This window comes from Condylura cristata, unplaced genomic scaffold (genome assembly GCF_000260355.1).
Source record: "Condylura cristata isolate star-nosed mole 26May11 unplaced genomic scaffold, ConCri1.0 scaffold00017, whole genome shotgun sequence".
NCBI lineage: Eukaryota > Metazoa > Chordata > Mammalia > Eulipotyphla > Talpidae > Condylura > Condylura cristata.
Window position 1 is genome coordinate 15,332,455 of NW_004567118.1, and position 12,211 is coordinate 15,344,665.

The following is a 12,211-nucleotide window of genomic DNA, read 5'->3' on the forward strand; positions in this document are numbered from 1 at the left end:
AAAATGATGTAAAAATAAACTTTTTAATAAAAAAAAAAAAAACTAACAGATATGGGGCTCTCCCTGGTGGCGCAGAAAAAAAAAAAAAAAAAAAAGAAAATTAGTGTCACATTTCAGAGATAAAAAGGTCAAACTAAAAAATTCTATGAAAATAAAATGTATTACTAAATTCTAATGTTAAATACTGTTGCTTTTGAAGACTGATATTGAGACATGTTCTGTTAAAAATTATCAAGTGTTATCAAAAATGGGAAGCACATTGTTTTGTACATTGTATATTCTTCACTGCTGGATATATAACAAGCACTAAATAAGTATTTAATAAACAAACCCTTTTAATCTTATTGTAGGATCCAATTTTTGACTTAATACTGTCACATTTTATTTCAAGAAGAGACATCCATTGGCTGATTCTTCTTGAATTGAGAAAAAGATAGAACTCCTTTTTAGTGATCCCACTCCAGTCCTTTTAATAATATAAAAATTCACATTCGTGTTCTTGAGATAAAGAATAAAAACAAATGCATTTATCAAAAAAAATTATCAAGTGTTAGATTAGCATATGAAGTTACTTCTAAACTGACACCCTTTCCTTAAAGTCATCAGAATTGAAAGAGTATTAGCTAGGAAATAGTTTTTTATTATGGACTAGGTTATTTAATATTGAAAATAATCTAGTACTCTTCCATACTTTAAAAAGAAAGTTGATAATTGACAGTTTGCTAACATTGCACCTGTAATAAAGAAGTCAATCTGCATGCTTCTGAAATATCTGAAGTTTTAACAATATGACTTACCTTGCTTTTCAAATTTTAAATCCAATAAAGTTAATTGGTATGTAGAATGAAACCTGAGTTTTATTCTCATTCTTCTTGTTCTTTTTAATTAAAGGCACAGGGGTTTCTTTAGAACTGGCTTCTAAGCTGTCTACAAATTGTATTCACCTAGCTAAAAGATCAAAGAGGAGAAAACATCTAATAAAATAATACAGTATCCCTGTTTTGGCTAAAGTTAGGGATGCTATCATTACATTAAAAGACACTGAAGCATTTACTATGCTGTAATTTGGAGTTTGTATTTTAAATTTGATGTTTTACTTCGGTTTCAGTTAATTACTTTATAGGCATTGGCTTTGAGACCCACTGTTGATTGATCACTTTATTGACTGCAATTCTTGCCAGTTTCTATTGAGTGGCACTTGAGTTCTTCTACCCTTGCTATTGCCTAGCTCTTCGCTACCTATGGGATCTTGTTCTAGTGGTTACTCCCTGCAGTCTCTCTCTTTTCCCTCTTAGTTACAAAGTCCTTCTCTTTGAAAACAAACAAAACCCTCACAAACACACATTTTTCATAACACCAACCCTCTACTTTTCCCCCAAGTCATATACCTGTTTTTCTCACTGCTAAATTTGTAGAAATATTTGCACCCTGGAGGCACAAAAGTTTAAGTGTCAGCACTATGAAGCTATAAGCAGCTACTGCAGCATAAATGTCCCATGTCAGGGATCTGGCCCACATGGTAAAAGAGACCTCTCCTATTTCACCCACTGCTCCCCTCAGCAGTATATTTCAGTCAGTCTGCCTGTTCTGTTCCCCATTCTATCTCTGGTGAATCCTCTCACCCTCCCTCCCCCCCCACCTCTGGCCTCACCCCAGCTCTTGTTGTATGCTTAAATAAGCAAATCTTTAAAAAAAAAAAAGTTCACAGTCTCTGCTTCTGATACTGTAATTTCCTGACTAATTTCTATAATATTGACTCATTGTCCTTTCCAGATTCTTCCACTGCTTGGCACATAAATGCTATACTTTCCTCATTCCGCATAATATCATTTTCTTGTGCTTCAAGAAGTCTATGAAGCCTAAATCTTTATATTTAGGGCTCTGCCCTGATCACTAGACTCAAATATCTAAGCATCTCAAACGAAATTATCTAGGTCTGTCCAGTCTACCTTACCAATTTTACCTAGATGTAGGTATAGCAAACCAAAATAAGCTCATTCACTCATACACTTTATTTTATCAACATCTATCCTGTCATCTAAACCCAGCATGTCATATTTTTCCCTTGGAACTACCATTGCCTACCTTTAAAATTAAATACATTAAAATGTTTTTAAATGATTGTAACCAACCACCGGAGGATTAGAAAGAGTAGGTAAGTGGGGCATTCATTTTTGAAGACTATGTAGTTGTCAGGTTATTGAATTTGCCTCTTATTCTCTGATTTCACAATTTTTAGGATGCCAGCCCTGTTGTAATTGAGCCATCATCTGTTCTGAATGGAGGGAAGTACTCATTTGGAACAGCAATACATCCTGTGGAACAGAGTGATGTTAGAACTGGAGGAGGCAGCCTTAGTTATGGGAATGCCACAGAAGAAAAATTTTCGGATAACATTTCTACTGCATCTGAAGCCTCAGAAACCACTGGCAGTGGTAAGTATGGCTTGTTTCCTATGAGGTTTAGTCAAAGTCAGTTTTTAAAGTTGGATAGTCAGAGGGTGTGATGGATAATATATTGGGCATTAGGCTTCCAATCATAGAAATAAGTTTTGAATAAATTATGCCATTCCTGGATGTATGAGTATATTTAAAAAGAGAAGCTCTTCGGCCCTCCCTGATGGTGCAGCAGGTTAAAGCACAGCACAAAGAAGCTTAAGCCATTTCCGCATGAGTTCGATCCCCGCCTGCCCCAGAGGAGATCCATATGGTGTGGCAGACCTCTCCTGACCCGCCCGCTACTCCCCTCAGCAGTGTACTTTGTCAATCTGCCTGTTCTGTACCCCACTCTGGGTGAATCCTCTGGTGAATCCTCTCAACCTCCGCATCTCTGGCCTGTACTCCAGTTCTGTACTAAAAAATAAATAAATCTTAAAAAAAAAAAGCTCTTCTTTAGCCTTATTAATCTCTAAATTTGAAAATAATTTCAGTTTCCATTAATTAAGCTACATCTCTTCATATTGCTATTAAATTATTTTGTCACTGAATTTAGATTTGGACAGACAGTCTTACAGAAAATTGAAATTTCCATCTCCAGGACTCTAACCATAAGCCTGCCTTCAGTGGATTAAATGGACCCTCATGTCAGATTCTTTAGGCATTTGGTGCCATGATTTGGGGTTTATTTTGTCAAAATATTAAGGAAAACTGTTTCCCATTATTGCCTTTGGGCCTTGCTACTTAACTAACATTTAGTTGTCTGTGTTTATGAAGAAGATGTTTTGGTATTTTGTGATGCAACTGAATTGAATTGATCCTTATTATTCTGCTGATACAGCAGCAGAACTCTCAGTCTTATTCTGTTATTTCATCTTTGAGATGTTTTCTTCTTTCCTGTGAGGGAGTCAGCAAATTGGACAGACCTGGCATTTTTTCTTTGAAGTTCTTTGTATTATCTACTGTTTCTCTTTGCCCATCTGACACTATCTGGAAGTATTCCCTCTGATCAGCCTTAACACCAAGATGATTTCTTAACCATCTCTAGTCCTTTTTGATAAGTGCTCTCTCTTTAAACTTGTGTTCTCCACAGGCAAGGCAGGGCCACAGATAGGAAGTTCTAAATGATTAGTAAGTAGAATAGAATGTTTAACTAAGATTAATGTGAAATTGAGAGTTAAAATACCTGCAAATACCATTGAGATGCACAACTCATAAGTCGTCATTAGTCACTTCTTTGTGTGTACTTTTCTACTGTAATGTAACATGCTTTCCTCTCATAGATTAGGTGACAATTTATTCCTTCCCAATACTCTTCTATTGTAGTTTTTTATTTTCTTCTCACCAATCATTAATTTGCCCACCTTTTTAACTTTTCGACCTTTTATATAACTGTATAATTTTGGAAGTATGTCTTCATACCTTTTTATACCTGTTTCATTTCCCTTCACCAGAGCTCCAGTGCCAGCACTCCTCACACTCTCCCTGCTCCTCTTCTCTCTCCCAGGTTCCCTCTGGTCTGCTGGAATTCTTGGTTTAGCTCCTTCCTTCACTGTTACCATTACCTGTCAAGAACAATTGAATGTGTTTGCAGGTTGGAAAGAAGAATTTATGGAGTCTGTTGGAACAACAGTATGACCAGCTATTTGGTCATATTTCTTCCTTTCCTATCAGAAAATATATAAATCTTGTTGGAATTACTAGGTATTTGGTAGTCATCTTTAAAGATTTTAATTTGCCTAGTCATTGGCTAGCTATTATCTAGAAAGAAGTATGTCTATATGTCCTGTCTTCTGTTCTATCAGATTCTAACATTTTACTGATATACCAACCTAGCAATAGCTTTAACCTAAACACAGACAGATATTGAGTTGCAGTCTTCAACCAACAATTATACATGTTATATTTATGTATAATAACTAAAAATAAAAAGATTCCATCCTCTTTTTACTATTAGGTTTTCTGTATTCTGCCACACCAGGGACAGATATGTGCTTTGCTCGACAACATAATACTTCTGACAATAACAACCAGTGCTTGCTAGGAACCAATGGAAATATTTTATTACATCTCAATCCTCAAAAACCAGGAGCTATTGATAACCAGCCACTAGTAACTCAAGAACCTATAAAGGTAAATATTTGACATCTCCTTAAAGTCACTCTCTTGCAAGTTGCTAGTAAATTGTTTTGTAGAGATTTTAGCACATAGCAGACATTTACTTGTTTATTTAAAAAATATTAGAGACAGAAATCTCTTTCAATGGGACTTTTCTGTGAGAATTTTGTATGATTTAATACTTGCATAGAAGTAATATGATGATTCTTGGAAATATTATTCCAAGGATTTTCACTACTTCTGTGAGAATGTAGTTCCATGTCTATATGGATATTTCTTTCCAAAATACTATTTTTTATTATTTGAAAGAAAATCTATGAAAACCAGTTATATTTACAAACGCTCCAATGATTTTTTCCAGATGATTTGTATTGTTACTCTTCTTAGCTAAAAACTCTTTCGAAAATTCATTTTGTTTCCTATAATATGAAACTGAGTAGTGACTTGTGTTTGTTCTCTTATGTCTAGGTTTTGTTAAAACAAAACAATTTGCCACCTAGTTAAAGTCATTCTCTTTCAAGTTGCTAATAAATTTTTTTGTTGAGGTTTTTAGCACATAACAGAAGTTCAATTGCTCACACAAGTGACTATAATATTAACGATTAGTATTTTTATTCCCTTCTCAGGCTACATCATTAACACCAGAAGGAGGGCGGTTAAAACGAACTCCACAGTTGATCCATGGAAGAGATTATGAAATGGTCCCAGAACCTGTGTGGAGAGCACTTTATCATTGGTATGGAGCAAACCTGGCCCTACCTAGGCCCGTAAGTATAGCCAATAGTGTCTTATAAAGGAGAAGTCATAGATAGAATCTTCTATTTAGTTTTTATATGTGCTTGACTATTCACAATTAGTTTGTTCTTATGTTAGCAGAGTATTCAGTATCTGGTCAAATCAGGAGAGCACCATACTAGGTACCAGTCATACAGGGGTACATCCATAGGAGTGGTTGCTGTGTAGAACAGAGAGAATAGTTACAGGGCTAAATAATGTTAAGGAATTATGAGTCCACATCATTGACTAAATTATCCACATACCTGCAGTCATTAATTAGGATAATATAGGACTTAAGCTGTAAATCTGTGAGCCTGTACCAAAATGTTAAGTGCATACAGGAAACAGTGTAGAAAAATAATTCTGAAACTGTTATATGCATTAACCACACAAATACCCAGTTAGGGGTTGGATTCATCTTGTAGCTGTTTGTTTTTTTGTGTTTTGACTTTTTGAAGCAAGAACATGTAAAAATCACAACATGTGATAGTATAATTCAAAGCTAGTAACTTCTGGTTATTGCCATTACTAGAATAAGTCATTCTGAGGCATAAACAAAGTGCTTAATAATGATTCGAAGTACTTGGAGTATATCAGAATATTAATGAGTTAAATATACAACATCACTTATTATGTCTATATAGTAAATAGCAGAACTCATTACTCTGAATACTCTACACTGTCAAGGCAAAAAAATATAAGATCTTTCAGCATATCAAGAAACACTTCTACATAGATGCAGTATAGTAATAGATCACTTCCCAAAAAAAAATATGCTATAAATTAAAGACCTAGACATAGAACGGAAACCATAAAATACCTGGAAGCAAAGATGGGCCAAACGCTACATAACATACACTTCAGCAACATCTTTAAAGATAGAGCACCCAATGCAACGATAGTAAAGGCAAGGATAAATAGATGGGACTACATCAAGTTACAGATCTTCTGTACAGCAAAAGAGACATTACAAAAAACAGACAGACATCCCACTGATTGGGAAAAAATTTTCTCACACAAAACTAGCGATAAAGAATTAATCACAAAAATATACAGATGAAACTCAACAAAAATAAACAACCCCATCAAAAAATGGGCAGAAGGGCCCTCCCTGGTGGCTCAGCGGGCTAAAGCACAGCACTGAGAACCTTAAGCCACTTCCACATGAGTTCGGTCCCTGACTGCCCAGGAGGTGACCACATGTGCGGCAGACCTCTCGCCCGCTGCTCCCTTCAGCAATTGCTTCCCTCTCTGGTCTCTGGTGAATCCTCTCACCGCCCTTGCATCTCTGGCCTGTACCCCAGTTCTGTATGCACAAATAAATAAATCTTTAAAACAAAAACAAAAACAATGAATCTGTCTTTGCAACCAGTTCACTCAGTAAGACTATGAGAGAATTACAGAAATGTGTGAATTGAATAAAATAATAACGATCAATTTAAAAAATGTTATAAAACCTTAGTCTTAATTTTGGTATTAATGTTGAGTTACAATGTTTATTGAAACTTCAGTTTAGGTCAGAATCAGGAATTTAGGGTTTGTGTTTATTGATCTTAAAAGTGTCAAAATTATATTTGAAATCAGGATGGATAAATAGATGTTGTATTTTTCTTTTTTATGGAGGATGAGGTAGTCCTTTAATTTGTTGCTTATTTACTGAGACTTTCCTGTTCTGTCATAATATTCTATATGGGAAATATGTCATTGAATGAACTGGAATACTTATTACTGGTGTTCCAATCTCTAAGTTTTAGTTTCCTCATCTGTAAATGAATATCTACCTTAGAATTGTTTTTGTAGTTGAATAATAAATATAATTAGCACAGCATCTGATGTATAGTAAGTGGTCAGTAAGCATTAACTGATGCTATTATAATTATAAAATAATTAGAGTTTTTTCACAGTATTTCCATACTTTTTGACTTGTATTACAGTTGTAAGAATTTGTTTTTAGAAAAGTAAAACCATCATTTACATACATGAAATATATAAAAGTGAAAATAGTTGCACTCCTCTCTGCAGTGTACTTCATTAGTTGTCCTGTTCTGCTCCCTCTTCTATCTCTGGTGAACCCTCTCACCACCTCTACACCTCTGGCCTGTACCCAAGTTCTGTATGCATAAATAAATAAATCTTAAAAAAAAAAAAAAGAATTGTAGTTCTAATTTTGATGTTACTTTCAAATGAAAGGGTGAAAGTATTTTGAAGATAGATTTTAGAGCAGGAGTCTTAGTTTAAACCTATGTATTTTAGTAATCTAATTGAACTGAGAAGTGAGTCAGTTGAATATTTTAAAGATAAATCTCAGAAGTTAGAAAATGGCATGTTTTCTTGCAGTGTTCACTTTATGTCTTTTAATACAACAGGTGATTAAGAATAGCAAGACAGAAATTCCAGAGCTGGAGTTATTTCCTCGGTATCTTCTCTTCCTGAGACAGCAGCCTGCTACTCGGACACAGCAGTCTAACATCTGGGTGAATATGGGTATGATGAGCCTGAGAATGTTTCCTCAGCATTTACCAAGAGGTAACTTAAGAATGCAGCAAGAATACAATGCATTTCTTAAAAAAAAAAATAAAAACCAAGTTGCTCAAGCCTGGTGCCACTGTACTAATAAACATGGCCATCTGTTTTCACACAGAATCAATAAATCATTTAGGGGGCTTAGATCTATGGTCATGCGCAAGATTAGATGGGGTCAAGGCAAAGTCTAAGCAGCAAACTGAGGAGGATTGTTTTCCTCTCTGGTTTGTAAATATGCAGTGATAAAAAATAAAAATAAATTTTGCATAATTTGGTTAGTGCAACAACCATTGTAAATTATTTGCTCAGCCTAAGTTATAGCCTGCCAGTCTTTTCAACTCCACTCAAGATTTCTAAGTGATATCTTCCACACATCATCATCTTAGGATTTTATCTTTTGGTATTTTAGGATTTTGGGGGTAAAGCCTGATAACATTTCTCATACTAGAACCATTGAGCCTGGAAAAGACGGATATTATAAAACAAGGGTTATATCTTTAAAAAAAAATCAAGTCGGGCCCTCCTTGCTGGTGCAGTGGGGTAAAGCACAGCTAGCTGAAGCTGCTTCAGCAGGAGTTTGATCCCCAGCCATGGAGGTGACCCATGTGGTGCAGCAGACTTCTTCTGTCTCACCCGATGCTCCCCTCAGCAGTGTGCTTTGTCAGTCTGACTGTTCTGCTCCCTACTCCATCTCTGGTGAATCCTCTCACCATCTCCCAGCACCTCTAGCCTGTACCCCAGTTCTGTATGCATAAATAAATCTATCTTTAAAAAAATCAAGCCTACAATCAAGATGGAAAAAAAATGTACAAAATGATGTAAAAATAAACTTTTGTAATAAAAAAAATCAAGCCTATGACATATAAATAAGTTCCCGTTTTAATGTATCACATGCTAAAAATTCTCCTTGTGTTTCTCTATGAGCTTTAATTTTGTTGATGGGCATGATTTGCTCTGTTTTAGTCTTGCAAATATTTGAATTGTTCTTCAGCAGAAATAATGAATTTCAGACTTTGTGTTAATCATGCCACATCTACCTACATAAGAATTACTTACGAACCCAAGCCAACTCTGTAAGTACTATTATACTCATGGAATTGAATAGGGTTCATTTCATGTCTTCCTTAAAGTTTGTATTCACAAAATATATGAAGATTCTTAGACACATTGTTTGGTAAGAATTATAACATCAACATAAACATCAGCAAACAAAACATCAACATCAAGGAACCAGTAAAACAAAGTCTGTGTATGAAATATTCTTGATTAATGTTTCAGTAAGTAAAAAGTATTAGCCTTACTTTCATGAACCCACCACACATACCTTTTTTGATTCTCTCTGAAATATAACATGAAAGGCAAGGTGTGTTGTGCTTTAGTGAGTATTCTTTGCAACTCTTGTGCTGATCCTAGATTTTTGCTGCTTCTGTGAATTCCACTAAGATTTGCCTGTGCTGTTCAAAAGCACAAAATTATGTATAAGTGGCTGCCTGGTTAATGAGCTGTGCTATTTAAAAACTGTCAAGAATTCAAACAAATTTCTTATGTGGCTTTAGGACAATAGAACACTATACTTGCAAATGCTTCTGAATCCTAGAACTGGGTAGTTAATTATGTTCCAAATTTGTTTTTCATTTGAAATTCTATTCCTTACTAATTAATTGTTAAATCAATCATTAATCATTTGAAGTTTTTAAAAATATGCTTTCTTGCTGTAATCTTATAACTAATCCTCATGTATAATTGCAGAAATTTGCTCTTTCTTTTAGGATTATCCTTTGCTTGCTGATAGTAAAAGAATTGCTTTGCAATGTGTTTAAAATCGATCATGGTTGGATTTTGTCCTATAATAGCATATGATATTCATCTTTCTCAATTCTTTATTATAGCTGTTTGCTAGGCTCTTTTGAAATTACAGGTATACAAACATTGCCACAGTTACAATGACTTAATTTTCTACAGATAAGAAAGACTACATAAGTCATTGTGTTTTAGATTTTTCAGCCTGCCTGATCTGAGTAAATTCCTTTTTTCAGATCTAAAATAAAGCAAATGATGCCAGTTCTTACCCCACCACCCCCTTTGTTTAGCAAGTAAAGACACATGTGTGGCATATTTAATGGGACTGAAAAAGCTAAGTCATTAACGAATGGATGGACATTACCTGGAAATGTGTAATTGAATCCTAGATATTGATATGTTAAGTTTATTTTTGTTTTATGTTGCTCAGTAAAACACTTCCCATAAATGTAAATGGCCATTTTAAGCTGTAGTTATGTCTGGATTTTTGGCTGAATCGTTAACCAATGGGGGCTTTCTCAGCCTACCATTAATTTCCATTAGCTCATCATTTCATCCCCTTCCTCTTTTGAAATACCCGTTAGAGTTGACATATTGTTCCTTTACTCTTCACTACTTTCCCCATACTACCTTTTTTTATGTGTCCACCTTGAGCTCTTCAGGTGTTCAAGAACATCTGTTGTCATTTTACTAGGGAGGCAAACCGTATGATTTTTTTCCCCTGTCCTACCTTTCAAATACTTTTGTCATGGAAGCTCCTTGGGATCACTTTAAGGCTTTGTTTGGTCGTGTGGACTCTATGCCAACTTAGAATTTTAAGTAAAATTTGCTTTTTTTGTAATTGTAAGAGTGTGCTGAGAATTAGATCAAGTAAACCCAATTACCTACCTGTGAAATTCAAATCTAGACCCATTTTCACTTCTGTGTTTAACAGTGAGTTTTGATTTTTGCTGTTATGACCTATTAGCTAAGATTCTTGCTATTTGCCACTCTTCTTGGGATCCAAATACTGACAGCTATTTGGGTCTTTATGATTTTATTGCTCTTCCTTTCAAAGTCAAGGCTTGGAACTCCATCTTGCTTGCAATTCCTCTCTTCATTTTCAGATTTGTTCTGAAGTGTTTAACTTATAGAATTATTAAGCCTGTGATTCACATTTCTCATCATTATTTTTAAAATAGTATGGTCCTACTGCTGCCAGGAGTACTTTCTTTTAAATCTGCCTTTTTCCTTGCTGTGACTGTTGTAACTGTAGGAAATGTACCTTCTCCGAATGCACCACTAAAGCGGGTCTTAGCATATACAGGCTGTTTTAGTCGAATGCAGACCATCAAGGAAATTCATGAGTATCTGTCTCAGAGGCTGCGCATCAAAGAGGAAGACATGCGCCTGTGGCTGTACAACAGCGAGGTAAGAGGCAGCCAGAGTCCTCTCACCTATACTGAATGCTAAGTAGGTCTTTCCTGAGCATGGGATTTTGTCTGTAACTTTTCAGATCAAATATACATATGGTAATTGCCCTAAAACCCCTATCTATAATCTCAGTGAAAACTTCAACTTTTAAATTGCTATTTGCCTACATGTGGTTATTTGTCACCTGAAATTCATATAATGGTTGGTAATCATCAACAATACCATCTTGTAAAAAGATTTTTGGCATGAAGTAATAGCAAATATCTTTTTTAAACTAAAAGAGTTCACTTTTTTTTTTTATGGTAACCAGATAAAACAGAATTTCTCCTACTGATCCTCTGACTCCTATCTCCCATTCCTTAGAGCCAGTGCTTTTAATTGTTCATATATACTTCCCAAATATGCAGTGTAGATTATACCCTTGTTAGCGTATGATTGAGGGGCACCCAAGGACCCTAAAATATTAAAGGGTGGATGTTGTAAAGGGATTTGACCTTTTTCACACACAGAGGCAAAGAAGCAGACTCATGGTATGAAGGTCTTTATTAGAATTATTGTGATAGGGAGAGGAAAAAGATAATCCTGATAATCTGCCAGGAAAGCCCCCTCATATTTCCCCTTCCCTCATGGGCAAATGCTCAGGCAAATGGCCTCAGACTAAACCAGTGCCACTGAGACCTGAAGTCTTATCTAAATCTGGCAGGAAGCTGGGACAGGAGAGATTCAGAATTCAGAATTTACCAAATAATCCACCAGGAAGTCTCTTTCCTTCTAGAAGCAAGAGCAAGATGGGTCCAGCCACCTTCTGTGTTATCTAAATTGCCCAGATCTGTCCCTGGCTCCCCAGAGCTCCCCAGTTCAAGAAGACCAGTCCATAGCATATTGGAGCTTATAGTCAAGGTGATTGCATGTAAGTGGGGTGAGGAAAATAGTGCCCATTCACTGAGCTGCAGTGTGACTCCCCCTTTTATGGAGATGCATTGTGTAACACTCTGAGGTAAATCATAAGAAATTTTAGCTTGTTCTTAAATCGCTGTTTTCTTCTTTCTTACCTCCTCTTTATCACCATTAAGAGGTATCACCATGGCCTGGTAGTTAAGAATACAGCTCCCAGAGCACACTGCCACGGATTAAATCCTAATTCT

General features: G+C 35.6%; 1 protein-coding gene across 1 annotated transcript in view; it reads left to right on the forward strand.

Annotated features, from left to right (window-relative positions):
• The window catches only part of USP32 (ubiquitin specific peptidase 32), a 128,855-nt gene that overhangs the window by 87,883 nt on the left and 28,761 nt on the right, over positions 1–12,211 (forward strand). The window contains exons 13-17 of the mRNA XM_004684455.2: positions 2,240–2,435; positions 4,393–4,568; positions 5,180–5,320; positions 7,697–7,814; positions 10,909–11,063. Of these exons, the coding sequence (XP_004684512.1) occupies positions 2,240–2,435; positions 4,393–4,568; positions 5,180–5,320; positions 7,697–7,814; positions 10,909–11,063 (786 nt within the window). The remainder of the gene's footprint in view (positions 1–2,239; positions 2,436–4,392; positions 4,569–5,179; positions 5,321–7,696; positions 7,815–10,908; positions 11,064–12,211) is intronic.